General features: G+C 40.9%; 1 protein-coding gene across 3 annotated transcripts; it reads right to left on the reverse strand.

Annotated features, from left to right (window-relative positions):
- Positions 1-339: 339 nt before the first annotated feature.
- Positions 340-16576, reverse strand: fkbp2.L (FKBP prolyl isomerase 2 L homeolog). Of its 3 annotated transcripts, none has more exon segments than NM_001086024.1 (6): positions 340-1719; positions 1800-1835; positions 1913-1959; positions 4409-4521; positions 12025-12238; positions 16429-16576. In NM_001086024.1, coding segments are annotated over 5 exon segments (426 nt in total). In that variant the 5' UTR covers positions 12193-12238; positions 16429-16576; the 3' UTR covers positions 340-1657.
- Positions 16577-17185: the final 609 nt, after the last annotated feature.

Genomic DNA, 17185 nt, shown 5'->3' on the forward strand with positions numbered 1-17185 from the left:
CGGCACTGCTTGGGGGTGCCCAACATCTGGGCCTTTCCTTCTCCTTTAACTGGGAAAAGTGATATGATTAACTGCCCTTCTAGCATTTTTTGCTATTATGTGTTATTTAGCACAAGATTTTTGTTAATCAAAATGATAGGCTGAAATTAAGTCCAAAAATTCCTACTTAAAACACATGTTGAACACCATTGCCGGTAGGCAGAACACCACCAAGAACAGAGCAAAAGAAAAGAAAGAGGTGGCATCCTGGGCAGGTAGAAACGTGTGGCTGGCATCTGAGCAGGTGCAATAGAAGCTATAACACAGTGATCCCCAAACTAGTAGCTCATGAGCAACATATGTTACTCACCAACCCCTTGTATGTTGCTCCTAGTGGCCTCAAAGCAGGTGCTGATTTTTAAATTCCAGGCTTGGAGGCAAGTTTTGGTTGCATAAAAAAACAGGAGTATTGCAGAATCTCCTATAGGCTGCCGGTCTACAAAGGGGGCTACCAGAGCCAATCCCGGCACTTATTTGGCACCTCCAGGAACTATTTTCATGCTTGTGTTGCTCTGCAACTTTTTTTTTTTTATATATTTGAATGTGGCTCATGGGAACAAAAAGTTGGGGACCCCTGTCATAATACATGCTCCCGTAGTAAGCATGGAAGACTCTATTGCCTTGTGCAAGAGCCATGCTGTTCAAAGCTGTCCCATGTCTCCAAAAATAATAACTACCTTGCCCGGCCCACATGGGGCAATGACTTTGTAATGCATTTAGGTTTCAATGTAAGCCAAGTGATGCACACTACCATCTACAATAATACTGCACAGGTCAGGTACTAACCCTCCTGCAACCAGAACAGCTGTTTGGAGACAAAGTAAAGATCAAAGATATAATGTATTTCTAGTTCACTTAGGCCAGGGGTTCCAAACCTATTTTAAAAGAGTTGGGGAGCAACACCAACATAAAAAGTCCCTGGGGCTGACAAATACTGTTGTGATTTGTTTGCTCTTATATGGACTGGCAGCATATAGGAGACTCTGTTTGGCAGTACACCTGGTTTTTGTGCAACTAAACTTGCCTCCAAGCCTGGAATTCAAAAATAAGCAGCTGCTTTGAGGCCACTGAGAAAAACATCCAAGGGGTTGGTGAGACACATGTTGCTTGCGAGCCACTGGTTGGGGATGAAACCTCACATTGTCCACAATGTAACAGGTATGGCTGCAGTCAGTAGCCACGGGAAAAGAGAACAGCAAAATAAACAAGGCCACAATACTAGAAAAAATGGTGTTCTTGAACAAATATGAAGCAAAATTACAACATCAAGCAACCTTGTGTTTAGGATAAACAGTATCTCAAAGGAAAGGAAAACATGTGCATGTTCCTTTAAACTAGCAGTTAGGCAGGTTAAAATAGATTTAAAAGGTCTTTTTTCAACCTAACTTACTATGTATTAAAACATAGTACTACTGTGCCTGGAATATTTGCACTGGTGTCTTGTTTGTGTAGCAAACCATTTATTTTGGAACATGAGAGCCTTTGGATGAAGCAGTGAATGTTACTCTAACGCTTATTAATGAAGCCATAGATTTTGTGTGTGTTTATTGGGTACAAGGTGACGTCTCCCCTCCTAGCACAAATACTGGCTAAACAGAAGGCTGTCATGGCTTCATATTTATAGTTCAGATCGACGTTCTATCTTCAATAACTCCACTTCGAAGATCAGAGTGGCTCCTCCTATAGGCACAAAGGAAGAATTTAGAGAGAGGCCGCAGATCAGTAGAAAGAGTAGGAATTAAAAGAAGCAAATCCTTTACCTGGAATTTTTGGGGGTGCTCCCCTATCTCCATAACCTGAAATGCAAATGAAGAACAGTTACTTTCCCATACACCCCTTACCCAAATCTAACCCTTATTGAAATGATCCTTACCCAATTCTGAAGGTATTACCAGCTTCCTCTTCTCCCCTTCACACATTCTGAGGAATAAAGAAGAAAATGTCATATGCAAGAATACCACTATAAAACATAACATCAAAGGATGGCGCCAAAGTGACATAAAGTGGACACTGAAGAATATTAAAAGGGGTAGTTCACCTTTAAAAGAGAAATAACCCTAAAAATGAATATGGTTAAAATGCCATATTCTACATACTGAACTTATGGCACAGACTAAAGTTTCAGCTTGTCAATAGCAGCAATGATCCAGGACTTGAAACTTGTCACAGGGGGTCACCATCTTGGAAAGTGTCTGTGACAGTGGGCTCTGAGCAGCTGTTGAGAAGCTAAGCTTAGGGGTCGTCGCTAATTATCAAACAGAAAATGAGGTTTGTCTGTAATACATGTCAATGCTACAAGGTGAATTATTAAATTCTGATGCTAATTGCACTGGTTTCTGAGCTGCCACGTAGTAATTATTTAGGCTTACGGTATATTATGACATTTCTATTCTATGTGTACTGTATATAAGCTCAGTAAGTGACAGCAGCACAGAGCATGTGCAGTGAATCAGCAGAAAAGAAGGGAGCTACTGGGGCATCTTTGGAGACACATATCTTTACTGCTAAAGGACTGTGGTTGCCTTGGGCTGCTACAGAAGCCCCAAAACATAATGTACACCATTTCTAGCTACTTATTTAGTATATATATTCTATAACCTTTACTATGTTATAGAATGTTAAATTCTAACTTTTCAATCGGCTTTCATTTTTTTTTTATATAGGTATTGAATTATTTGCCTTTTTTCTTGTGACTCTTTCCAGCTTTTAAATGGGGTCACTGACCCCATCTAAAAAAAAAAAAAAAAAAATGCTCTGTAAGGCTACAAGTTTATTGCTACTTTTTATTATTTATCTTTTTATTCAGGTCCTGTCATTCATATTCCAGTCTCTCAATGGATGGTTGCTATGGTAATTTGGACCCTAGCAACCACATTACTGAAATTGCAAACTGGAGGGCTGCTGAATAAAAAGCTAAATAACTCAAAAACCACAAATAATACAAAACTAAAACAAATTGCAAACTGTGTCAAAATATGTGCAGTGAATCAGCAGAAAAAAAGATGGGGAGCTACTGGGGCATCTTTGGAGACACAGATCTTTACTGCTAAAGGGCTGTGGTTGCCTTGGGCTGGTACAGAAGCACAAAACATAATGTACAACATTTCTAGCTGCAACTTTTCAATCGGCTTTCATTTTTTTCTTTTTTTTTTCAATTGCAAACTGTGTCAAAATATCATTCACTACATCACACTGAAAGTTAATTTAAAGGTGAACAGCCCCTTTAAGAAGAATACATTGCCACAGTCATGAGGCTGTTATTAACCTGATGGGACCACAAACAAACTAAAAAGGAAGGAGATTAAAGTTGGTTTGTTCAGCACATTGCGGAAGGGAACTGTGCACAGCTCAAACCACAACCAAGATGAGACAAGATGACTAACAGTGTGCCTTGTACACAAAGTTGCACTACCACAGAAAGCCAACAAAATGGAACTTGTATGTACAACAGGCTAAAATTATCTCAAAAGAGAACTAGACATTCTAAACCACAGCATAACCAACAATTTATATCTAACAATGGGCCTATTAAAAACAATATGTAATTGCCACACACATATATCAGTAAATACTGCCTTTTTACATCATTTGTTTCAAACCACCATTTTGTGATGTCCTGTGTGTTACTCACTGATCACCTGACAGGAAATGATGAAATTGTGCTAGTTAAAAGACACACACAGAGTCGAACTGGGCCGGCAGGGCACCGGGAGAAAAAGTTGTAGGCCCCGGCCCTCATGGGACCAGTCAGGAGCCCCCTGGTGGTTGCTCCACACATTCTTCCGTTCTCTTCACCATTTAATTGTGTAACCAGGGCATGGGGATGGACATCAGGTCCCCCATTCTAGTGCACAAACAAGATTTTGAGATGATGTAAGGCTTGTCTTATTAAGTGTCCACAAAATGGCTCCTGTCTGCTTGTTATTATTATGAATTCCAAGACTGAAGTAAACAAGATTTAAATAATTTCTTTAGTGTAATTAAAGTTAATTTTGCTAGACTAAAGTGATAAAATAGGATTTTGTATATTTTTTTGGGTGATGTCTTTCAAGTTACATAAAGAACCAGAAAGCCTTAATTACCATGCATTCTGGATAATAGATTCCCCAAACTGTAATACAAAGGAGGCACGTATAACCAGTAAAATATAACCCTATAAACATATCATGGCACATCAGTTGCTAAATTGAGTTCCATGATGGTCAGCCACATGCCTTTATATAGCTGTGGAAATATTCAGTGACCTCCAGCATCCTTATATATTTCAGCAGGGGGTACACTATTCCCTATACAACGATGCCATCAGTGTAAATGCATCATATAGAATTAGTATCATATTATAAATAGTAAGGGGCTAAAAATACCTTACCCAAGTAACCCTTGGTCCCAGCCCTTTATGACTTGTCCGGTACCCAGAGTGAAGGTAAACGGCTGATTCCTGGGAATGCTGCTGTCAAATTCTGTCCCATCCTCCAGTTTCCCCTAAGAAAAAAAGTTTAACATTACTGGAGAATACAGTGAATTGAAGTTTGTTACAGCTCCCTAAATTGCATTTTTAGTATCATACAGGGAAGAAGGAAAACTTCTGGAACTCAAAGGGTGGAATTCACAAAAGTGGTGATATTGAGACAAAATAAAAGTGGAGATAAAAATGTCGCACCAAATTCCCAAACTTCTATCTCCACTTTTGTGAATTTGTCTCTTAGACACTTTTTTTTTTTGGCTTTTGAAAAAAAAAAAAAAAAAAGGTTGGGGACCCCTGCTTTGCACTATTCAAGCATAACAATAACTTGAGAATTAATATGTCTCTTAAATACAATTTTCAAATTTTACGGGAACTTAGATATCTTTATACAGGTATGGGACCGGTTATACCAGGCTACTAGCCCAACCCCCCCCCCCCCAATAAAAATTTGACTTTTTCTAGACAGCTCCAAGTACATGGTAAATAATACTTGATTACTTGAAGTTCCTAAACCTGACTGTTTTGCTAACCTGACTGTCCCATCTCAACATGTATGTTAGAGATTCTAATGTGAACAGACTCCTTCTGCAAAAATATGGCAGCCCCCTCATAGAGGAATATGGGGGTAAGAAAGGTTATGTAAAAGCATCAGGCAATTATTTTGTGGCAAAATTATAAATGGCATTCAAAGATAATTTTATGATAGATATAAAAAAATTTTTTTTCTGGTGTCAGTATCTCTTTAAAGGAGAATTCAACCCTGTAGAAATATAACTCTGTACCCCCCTCCCCCCAGTGAAATGCCCCATACTTTATATTTACCCCTCGTCGCAGATTCTGGCATTGGACTTCAGGGCATCCATCTTTCAGGTCCTCGGTAAGCTGACTGAGATGTCCGCCTGTCGGCGCATGCGATGAATTGGACGGAAATTGCCAAAGCGCCAGAAGAAGACACTAAGACCCAGAATATGGCTGCCGTGAAGTTCGATGCCAGAATCTGCGACGAGGGGTATGTATAAAGTATGGGGCATTTCCCCGGGGGTGGAGTTAGGCTGGGTAATAGGGAGGGGGGGTCTATGTGGAGTGGGGGGGGGTACAGGGTTTTTTTTCTACTTGGTTGACTTCTCCTTTAACTGCTGCCTATAAGGCTCGGAGATGAGGAGCAGCTCATAATACAGAGGCTTTTCAGCAGGCTGCTCATTTAACTGTGCTCATATGAACCGGACGCAGACTATGACTTTACATTTGGGCTCAAATTTTGACCCATTTTGTGCAATAAATATCAACCACCATATAGATTTGCTCAATACATATTTCCTCAACAGACAAAAATGTTCAGCACAAACCCTATTCATTGAACTCATTTTGAAAATGGGGTATACTGCCTTTTTAAAGTGCTAATGGCCCCTATGATGGCCCTTAGAAACCAGGCTTTTTTTTGTGAAGGTTAGAAAGAAGAGATAAATAGAGGGGACAGAATAGCTAGATAAGCAATAAATAATTACATCTACCCTCAAAATCTAAACTCCACATCTCAAGGCCATCTGCAGAATTGCTTAGTTGCTCCTTTCCCAAGATAATGTGCAACATTCAAGCTGTCGCACGAAACAACTACTCATTTGTTATCCAACTACCAACGGAATGCGTTTTGTTTGGATTTAAGGATACGGGAATAAAGAATTTAATTTTCAAAATGCTGGGGAGACTCTTAAAACACCCCTAAAGTTGTGAGGATCCTATAAAAATATTTAGCACTTTCTTTGAAAAGCTCACCCCCCTATATTTCCAAGGTTATTACCCTGTCTCCTTTTAGAAGCTTGCTCTTGTAAAATTCCTCTGCTTCCCAGCAACATCCTTTTCAAAATTGCTCATTTCCCAGGCTGCCGTTTCCCTTTCTGCTACTGGAGTAAATTTTAGGATTAAGCCCCCCCCTTATATACTCATCAGGGGGGACAGGGGGAGCGTTGTCCTGGGCCCTGAGGGTTTTAGGAGTTAAGGGGGGCCAGGCCCGCTGTCACTGAGCTGGAAATTTCGGAAGGGAGAGTGGGCGGGAGCCTGCATCCTCTAACTGCTCTGATTTGTCAGTGAATTGTAAATCCCAGTTAAGCTGCATGGTGATTGGATGGGTAAAATTTGAACCTCCCCTCCAGTTTATCCAACCACCATACAACATTACTAGGGATTCACCAAATCCACTATTTGGGATTCGGCCGAATCCCCGAATAGGGGCAGGGAATGAAAAAGTATAAAAAAAAAAAAATCTTTTGTGACGAAAAGTCACGATTTCCCTACCGCCCCTAATTTACATATGCAAATTAGGATTCAGATTCGGTTCGACCAGGCACAAGGATTCAGCCAAATCCGAATCCTGCTGAAAAAGGCCGAATCGCAAACCAAATCCTGGATTTGGTGCATTCCTAAACATTACCGGGACTTACATTTCACTGGCAAATCAGAGCACAGGAAAGCTAGAGACACAGACACCTGAGCTTCCCTGAACTCTGCAGATGAGTTTTTTTTTTTAATAGCTTACAGGGGCCCTGGCCACCAATTTTTTAATATAACTTGTTGGAGCCCTTGCCACCAATATAGGGGCCCTGGCAACCAATTTTTCTGTAACCTGTAGGGGCCCTGACCATCAATTTTTTTTCTATAATATAACTTGTTGGGGCCCGGGTCACCAATTTTTAATATAACTTGTAGGGGCCCTGCCCACCATTTTTTTTTAAATATAACATGTAGGGGCCCTGGCCACCATTTTTCTATATAACTTGTAGGGGCCTTGCCCAGAAATTTAGTTTATATAACTTTATTATACAATTTTTTAATTATTTGTAGGGGGCCCAGGCACTAATGTTTTTTTATAACTTGTAGAGGGGTCCTAGCCACTAAATGTTTTAGCACTAGTGCCTGTGTAGCCTTTGTACTGATGGGTGGGGAAGGGGGGGCGAGGGGGCCCAAAAAAAAAATGTTGTTGTGCGGGGCCCCGCGATTTCTGATGGCAGCCCTGATACTCATCAGAATATTTTTTTTTTTTTTTTTTTTTTTAATTTTTATTTTAACAAATTTTTTCAAATACATTACAGTACATAAGAATGCCACAGACATAAACAAAAAAAAAAAGAGAAAGAAAAAAGAGGAAAGAAAGAAAAAAGAATGAAAAAGTAAAGTAAAGTAAAAGTACATAAGGGTATGTAAGGGTATATAAGGGTATATGGGACCCTGATTTTCTCACTCCTGGGTAGCTCTGGCCTTCGCTGTCACACACACAGACCATATGTCAAACCTTTTAGGATTACTTATACCGGTTATTACCTTTATTATTTCATTTACCTCCCTAGCCCCCTCCCCGATGCATTCCTTTCCTTCTTACTGAGGAATCTCCCTATCTTTCTGATTTAATTAACATCCTTTTTAACTCGGTTTGTTTAGATACCTAACCCATGGTCCCCAGACTTCCCAGTATCTATTGCTCTTATTGTGGATAATGTGTGTTATTTCTTCCATTTTTCTAATATGCTCTACCTCTTGCTGCCATTCCATGCTGCTTAAATGATACTCATCAGAATATTAATGGACTGCACCAGTGTACCAGTGTTGCAAACATACCCCAATGTCCATCCCTAGAGGCTCAAGACACTATGTTTAGTTTGGGCAGGCCAGGAAAGGAGAGATTCTAATAATGTCCTGCTATTTGTTAAAGGACATGTAAAGGCAAAAAAAATAAACCCCGTTTTTACTTTCTTTAATGAAAAAGAAACCTATCTCCAATATACTTTAATTAAAAACTGTGTACCATTTTTATAAGAAACCTGACTGTATGCAGTGAAATTCTCCCTTCATTTACTGCTGTGGATAGGAATTGTCAGATGGTCCCTAACTGCTGGCAGGGAAACAATCATACTTTTGAACAGCAGGGGGAGCCCCCGCCTTACTTCCCAGCCTTTCAGAACTCCAACAGCTTTGTTTGTTTCCCTGTTTTGATAATTTATGACGAGCCCTAAGAAGCCCAGACCACACTGAGCATATGCAGTCTTGGTCTTGAAAAGATGTTTAACAAAGTTACAAGATGGTGTCCCCCTGTGGCCAACTTTGAAAGCATAAATTATTTGTTTGATTAGGCTTATGGTACAGTAAGTTCATGTTTATGTTTAGTATACAAAATACAGCATTTCTAGCCTTATTCTATCTTTCCTTGTCCTTTAAGTAAAAATAACAGAATGGGATTCTGTTATACAGGCTGAGCAATGGCTTTCCTGCAAGACTCCAATATCTGTTTCCCAATTAAGACAAATATATAGATCTGCTGTTCTCCTTGCTGGCCAGTATGGCACTAATGAAACCCAGTAAGGATGAAACAGGTCCTAAATTCGGAATCTGATAATCATACTGCCCTGGATGTACTTTAACATCCAGTGGGTGAAATTTTTAGCAGCGATCTTGGGTTTCCTTCCCAGTATTCCTTCTGCATTGCATACATGAGCTTATTCAGTTGGGCTTATGCAGTAAAAATGCATCTGAGCTGCCAAAAAGAAATATATTATATATACCCAATTCCACAGCTATAAAGAAAACCATGACAGTCTACTCACTGGAACCAGTCCCCATCCCCTTTAGGCTCATAGTGTGATGCAAGCAATCCCATACTTTGTTCCATTGCGAAGTGATGGATTCTGGGACTTGAACTAGAGTTCTGCGCGGGTCCATTTTTTGGAACCCGTACACGACCCATACCCGCAATCCGGACCCGCATTCTTACCCACTTGGACATTCTACCCGACCCGCAAGTACCTTATCCACAACCGGGACCCGCTGACCATCAAGAATCAGGAAATGCCGTCATTGTAAACCGGAAGTGACATGATCAGAAAAAGGGAGTAAAAATCGCTATTGAGAAGACCTGCAAACCCGCAGAACCGTGTCTATACCCGCACCTTCTACCTGCAACCCGCAGGGCACCGCAGGATTTTGCGGGTAACCCGTGGGTACCCGACCCACTGCAGGACTCTAACTTGAACTCCCTCTACTTTCCATAGTGGTAGCACAAAGATTCTTTAAAAAAGCAGTCCCAGAATCCATCCCTTCATAGTGAAACAATGTGAGGGAAGGGTTTAATTACTTTGCAAACCTAAGTTATGGTTGGGTAATGGATTACAGGAGTATCATGGTTACCTTTCAATCTGTAGAAGATAAAAGATGAAATCTCCATGTTTTAGTGGAAACAGGCTGACATGCACTAGCCTAGATAAGGCAGCTTGCTAGGGTACTATATATATCTATCTCTATCTATCTATATTATAGCTAACTCCTCCAATGCACACAATCCTGTCAATGATCAGTTCATCTCAGATGAACTATTGGATGGTTCAGCAACTGGGGTGTATACAGTGGAACCTCCATTTTACTTTTTTTTTAGGGTAAAGAAAAAATAATTTAAAAACAGGGAAAATAAAGCAATTAAATCAAAATCAATTATGCACTATATATTGGTTGGGCTACAAAAAATTGTGTATAGGGAAAACAAAGTAAAATTGTAATCGCAAAATTTGGGGTTCACTGTATATTCAGGTTTAGACAATAGAATTCGCTTTAACCACTAGGTGCTTTATATATATTTTCCACTTCTGTAGGTCTATTAATCTAACCCAGAGAAGCAATTTGTAAAGTGTTAGCAAAGGATGCAGTGACATCATGTATCATTCCAAATAATATTCGCGCCATGAGCCACAAAGAGCACAGACCTGTGCCCATTATTTAAAGGAGTATTGAGGAAGGCTAAAATCACAGCACTGATCTGTTTTTAATCCAAGATATTGGGGTGTTTTCTAACTCCATGGTATTTCCCAGTGTAAGATTGTGTTATACTTTTTATGTTGTGCAAATGCAATGCTCACTATTGTAAATGTATGTATCTGGATGTTACATTCCAACACATAATGGGAAAAGTTGTACTTGTTTGTTTCAGTATTTAAACTGCGGAGTTTCTAAATTGATTTGGAGTATAAGTGTCCAGTAGCAATACGTGTTTAATTGATGCTTTCATCTGTAAATAAGCGATGAGCAAAAGGACAAGATGATCAGCCAAATCCAATGCTCAATGCCTTGGCTAGGTGCCCTAGGGAGCTACTTTTTCATATCTAGTAGCCATTTAGGCAGTGATTTATTGATGTAGGAAATCCTTAGGACATAATTAATTATACTGCAGAGTAAGAGGTATAAGTGTTTACTTAAGCATGTAACTGTCACAATACTTTAAAGGGAAAAATACACACACCACTTTTTTTGACAAGCTCAAAAGAGTTAGGCTTCTGCCATATCTGAATAGAAATAATTTAATATTTGTATTTGTTTCTTACACAGACATAACTTATTTCACAGAATGAAAGGAAACCTTGAAGTCTCTCTCTTTCTGTGCTCCCTGAGACCAGTTCTCCATCCCCTTAGACTCAAAATAAAATGCAACCTCTCCTCACCGTGTTCCATAGTAAATGGATTCAGGGACTTGAAGACCCTCTGCTTTTTAGTGAAACTGTGCACTGCCTATTATGGAAAGCAGAAGCTCTTCAAATCCCAGAATTCATAATGGAACAAAGTGAGAGATGTATTATATTACAGCTTGAGACTGAGGGGGGTGCAGATTTAGCCTTGGAGAGCACAGGTAGACTATCATGGTTTCCTTTTCAAGCTCCGCTATAGGGTACGACTTTTTAATACAAAAAAAAAAAAAAAAAGTTGATTTATTTCTAGAAGTTTGGATAGTTATGCACTTTTCTTTTTTTTTTTTTTTACATAAACCCAGCTGAATGAGCGGATATCAATCCTGTACAGGTATGGAACCTGTTATTCAGAATGCTTGGGACCTGGGGCTTTCCGGATAATGGATCTTTCCATAATTTGGATCTTCATACCTTAAGTTTACTAGAAAATCATGTAAACATTAAATACACCCAATAGGTTAGTTCTGCTTCTAATAAGGATTAATTATATCTTAGTTAGGATCAAGTACAAGGTACTGTTTTATTATTACGGCGAAAAAGGAAATAGTTTTTAAAAATATGGATTTTTTGGATAAAATGGAGTCTATGGGAGACTGCCTTTCTGTAATTCTGAGCTTTCTGGATAGCGGGTTTTCCGATAACGGAACCTATACCTGTATCATGTATAAATATTGAATTGATGTCCTATTCTGCCTCTTTGCAGCTTAAAAAAGTATCTAGTTATCAGGGTCACAGACAACCAGGTAACAAATATGAGCCAAGAATGACTGTGCTCCCTTCACTCACTACCCACCATCTTAAACTTGCAGACTCTTAAAGTTTTATAACCCATTAAAGGACAAGAAAACCCCGAGTTCAATGGTGAGTTGCCAATATGCAAGTGAATTGAGATGCTACATTTTTACCCCAAACTGGTGCTCCTTTAGGAAAACAATACACTGCTAAGGAAATTGTATATATAAAAAGAATGGAATAAAACATACGAGAAAGCGGACCAAAAGAGAAGCATAGTTATGCACTCACTGTATAATGCATGTGTAGTGTGTCTCCTTTCCGGGATTTAACAGGGCAATTTTCTACACGCTTCTTCACTCCAATTTGCAATTTCTTCCTGCCCTCACTGGATGAGACAGAAGGCAGCACGAATAGGATAAGGAAACACCACAGAGGTGTAAATGACATGAGGTTCATATTGATAGAAGGTAGGGCTCTGACAATTTGCAGCAAAAACACAGCTCTGTAGGAAAAATAAATCCAAATGGGAGAGTATGACATACAGAAAGTGTATTATCTGTCCACATAGACATAATTGCTATAGCGAGTTGTTACTTTCCCTTGCAAGGGTTAGAATGGTGCAACAAAACATTTACGACAAGGTCTGTTATATTAAACAAGAGTCTCATGAGAAAAGTAAGTATGAGAATCCAGTTACAGCGGCATTGGCATATAGGCATTCTAGTAGCACAGACTGAGCCTAAATAGTGACCATAAACTAGAATATGGTAGGTGACTTCCCCCTCAGCTTTGTGGTGTTTAAACAAAAATTAGCCTAGTAAAGCTGGCCATACACTGGCTGATGAAAACCTGCAAACTCAGCCCTTCTGGACCACATCAGTGGCTTTTTGGTGCCATTATGTGGTGTGGTACGATTAGGAAATTCTGTTAGGTTGGTCATAAACGCACAGATATTATGTGGTTTTGTATATTTGGTGCGTATGGTGGGAGATGAGCCAATCAATATCAGCAAAAGATATTGGTCGTGTGTCAATAGGCCAGGTTGGAGAATTTTGGTCAGGCACCTTAGAAGGCCCCAAACTGCCACCGTTTACTGTTGAATCTTCAGATACTAGTAGAATTCTAATGTTTCTACTTATATATTGGACGTTTCCACTCTAAATGTCTGTATTGAAAACAAACGACCAATGGTCACAGGAAAGACTAGGACCACATCACATTGATGCTGTTCTCAGACAAGGTCTCAAAAGGCCCCCCCATTATTATTCAAGCCTTGTCATATCTTCAAAGGTTGGGCCAGCTTCAAGCTTTTTTAAAGGGCTGTCCTATAAAGGCAACAGATTGACTTCAGATATTGCTTCTACAAATAACACAAGGCTTTGCACTGTATGTAAAAAAGATTATTGGGAAGACTACCTTTGTGCTGCATTGGTTTGGATAGGATTATGGGTTCATTAAATAAAAAAATCTTCATTTGGAATATTAGCCAGCTGTTTGAGTACAGACACAAGATCTAACATAATAGCAATTTAATGCTAACAACAGTTTAGATTCCTGTAACTGTAGCAGTGCGTCAATGTATCTGAAAAGGGGCAGACACATGGAGGTTATCCAAGTGAACAGGGACTTTGTACCTTTACAGCATAACATATCATCGCGTGACAAGTCATCAGTGTATCTTTGAATGCCTTTGTCTCTCTAGTCAATTTATTGTCCCTTATATAGGCAGTATGATGCATTCCCCGAGCATCCCTTCTCTGCATTTCATTCAGCCATGAGGAGAATATCACTTTACTTGACCAAGATATTAGCCACTGGCAACACCCACACAATCTTTTTAACTCCTGCATCGCCATATTATTCATATACCTTTATTTATACAGTGCTAACATGTTTATTCAGATTTATGGTTCACACCAGACCCTGCCCCAGTGGAGCTTACACTCTAAGTTCCCTATAACATTTACATAGCACACACTAGGGTGAACTTCAGCAGTAGTCAATTAACTTGCATGAAAAGAATACTCTGCTGAGAAAGAAGTATGAAGAAAATGATGTTACATGCACAAAATAAGCTTTGCCTCTCACCCTTTCTTCATATAAGGAAGAATGAATGTAATGCAAACCCTAATGCAATATAAAGTATCAATTCCCCTTTATGGCTCTCTTCAATGTGTCAGCGGTACTTACCTTAAGGAATTGCTGTGTTCATAGATTAACAGGTAGGTTTCATAAAGTTTTGCCCCAAGAAGGCAACAGCACCATGTTATCAAAATTTGCCCTACCCAGTATTACATCTAATAGCCCGCCCCCCGACGTGCCCCTTCCTAGGGGGACCCTCTATTATAAGAAAGCACCACCAGTAAGATCATTTCCCCCACAACAGCAACACTATAAAAAACAAAAGTAATGCATGCATGCTCTTATAGCACCTGTATTAGCACCTTAATTATTAAGAACAAATGCAGCACCAATAATCTGTTCAGTGCTGAATGCCCAGTGCACCCAAACAGTGCCTTATTGCCCACCCCCGATAAAAAGGTGACTAATAAACACGTTAACCCAAACGCCCATCCCCCCCAAAACACAGATGCACAACACACACACACAAATAACAGTTTAGTGTCTCCCTTAGTTAAGAAGGTCAGCCATGCTTTTATCTAAAATGCCAGACTTTGCACTCCAAGCAGGCCATTTTGAATTCCCACTTAACTGGTCCTCTTTTTCTTTTCTAGGCTCTCTTGGGACCCACACATCCTGTTCCTTAAGTGGCCATGCAGGATTCTGCTTTCCTCTTTCATCCTCTCTCAGAACCCATACTTCACCTGCTGGAACTCCCTGCCCACCTACATGTCTTACCCCATCTTTTCGAGTCCACTCTCTCAACACCCACACATCCTGCTGCTTCTGCCCTGACCCTCTTGCCTCCCCTCTGTAACCTAAAACTGGTACCCCTTTTCCTCTACGGCGCCCTGTACCCTTACGACATGAACCAGACCATCCCTGCCACCAGTTCACCCATTCCTGCAATTCAGGAGTATCTCTGGCTTTTTCTCTCTTCTTACAGGAAACATGGGCTTCAGTGATCTCGTCTCCATTTTCCTCTCCATTATCTTCACTTGAATTCTCCCCAAACTTTAAGGTGCTATTTACTGAATAACCACACCCAGGAGACTTCATCTCCACAAGAGTTTCTCCATCACTAGGATCTGATCCCCCCATCTCCCCTAAATAAAGCTGAAGACACCAACACCATGTGCTCTGAGCTTCTACCTTTGCTTCCTGGTTGTGCTGCAAGACACAGGGAGACCCATCAGCATCTGCTTGATGATGGTTTGCAAAATTCTTAACCTCTTTCATCTCCCCCTCCCAGCACGGATTCCAGCTTTCAGATCCCATACCTCTTTCTTTGCAACCTGCACTGCAGGATATAGCAATCTCCATATCAGCTCCCTCGGCAGACCCACTAGACCCATTACCTGGGCTTCTTTCCTCATCTTCTGGGCACTTTTCACTATTTTTCTCACTCACAGAGAGTATGTTTCCTCTGTAGGACTTTTCCTGAAAGCCATCCTTAAAGAACATCAGTCCTTCTATGGATGTCACCCCATCACCTTTACCTACATAGTCTCTACTCCAATTTACGCTACATTTTGTCTCTAATTCATTATAATTTTGCATCTTATCAGATTTTTTCAGGTTTGCAAACTCCTTAAGCCTCATTTCCATACATATACTCCCCTCTGCCCCTTGAACCATTTCATCATCCATCTCATCCACTCCTCTATACAAATCCTGAGAATTCTTGTCTGCCCTTTTCCCTCTGTCCTTGTAATCCCACAAAACCTCTTGGTTGCTCCTGTCAATGTCTTTTAGACAATTCCTTTGCTCATCACTATTTAGATCTGGAGGCTGTTGACTATCTTGTCTCTCACACAGCAGCTGTTCTGTAGGCTGGTCATTCTCAGGTATTAGCACATCTACCAAAGCCACTTTCTTACCATTTCCCTGGTGGTCCCTTTCTACTTCTCTACAGGCACTAACAGACTGCCTTGGGCTTTTCTCCCCATTTCCCTGGATTTCTACATTCTCTTTCCAGAGGCAGTCATGAGAGGTTTCATTTTCCTTCCCAGACCTGCTCATATCCCCCTTGAGCCTATCTTCACCACTATCTTTATGGAGAACCATATGGACCTTCTCCTGTCCTACACTGCCTTCTTTTCTGTGGACCCTGAATAGCTCTTGTGTTCCACTCTCAGCAGGATGTTCTGTCACCAGGCTGTGGGCACACGTGACCTGTGTAGAGCATCTGTCTGGGACCCGTGGCTCAGCTTTTCCTTGGCAATTCGCATCTCCCACACACACGTCCACTGTACCGAGATTCAAATCTCCGCGCCCAAACTCATTTCGATCCACCCTGTGACCCATGAGGACGTCCTGCTGGGGGCTCTCCTCTTTATTACACCCGGCATGTTCCTGAGACACCGATTCTTCCCCGGTACTTTCAAGAGAATCTGATGAATCCCTGTCAACCCGTCGACCCATTATTAACTCCTGGGGCCCCCTGATGACATCCCAAGTCACCCTTGCTCCGCCCCTGTTCCTTTTTCTTTCCCTTCCCTGTGCCCCCGTACCCCGTCCTTCCCCAGGTCTCCTCATCCCCCTTCCCCGGAATACCTCTCCTTCCCTCACCTCTCCCCTGATCTGTCTGCACGCCTCAGCTTCACACCGACTCAACCCCTCTTCCGCATCCGTGTACGTCACGACACCGCCGCTCCAATCAGCACACGGAGCAACAAGAACCTCTTAGTGTTCATTGGTTAGTGTAGATTTAGTACCGCTTTCCCCTCATCACGTGGTGTGGGTAGGGGGGAAACAAGTTAGGACAAAAGTGAGTGGAATAAACCATTGAACGGAGATATAGGGCTTGCTAATTAATAATATTCAATCTTTGAGAGAACGGAAGAACCGTACGATATACTTTAGCATCAGAGTAGGAATAAACAATAGAGAAATCATGTTCGGTTCAGACGTATTCGGAAATGCCAGCGAATTTCTCGAAAAAGGAACAATTCGATTCCGTCTTACCCCCTATATGAGATATTCAAATCCAGTGTCTAGACTGGTAAACCTGGCAAAACTCTAGCAAATGGCGGGAGAGCGCTACGTTGCATGGAAACAGCTGCTATAAATACCCCACGTACTCATTCACACAAGGCTTGGCTGGGGGAATGCGCAATTATCCCTTAGGTTCAAGGTTCCCGCAGACTTTATGCTTCTGCAAAATGGAGATTTGTTTTTTCATTTTCACATGAATCCCAGAGGCTTGGCACTGCATAGTCCCACTCCCAGCACAAAGAGACAAAGGAGCAGCTCTTCTACTTGCGACAAAGCCTTTTAATACATCTACTGGATAGAAATAACTGCTCTCGGCTCCAATTAACCCTTT

The sequence above is a fragment of the Xenopus laevis genome, chromosome 4L (assembly GCF_017654675.1).
Source record: "Xenopus laevis strain J_2021 chromosome 4L, Xenopus_laevis_v10.1, whole genome shotgun sequence".
Taxonomy (NCBI): domain Eukaryota; kingdom Metazoa; phylum Chordata; class Amphibia; order Anura; family Pipidae; genus Xenopus; species Xenopus laevis.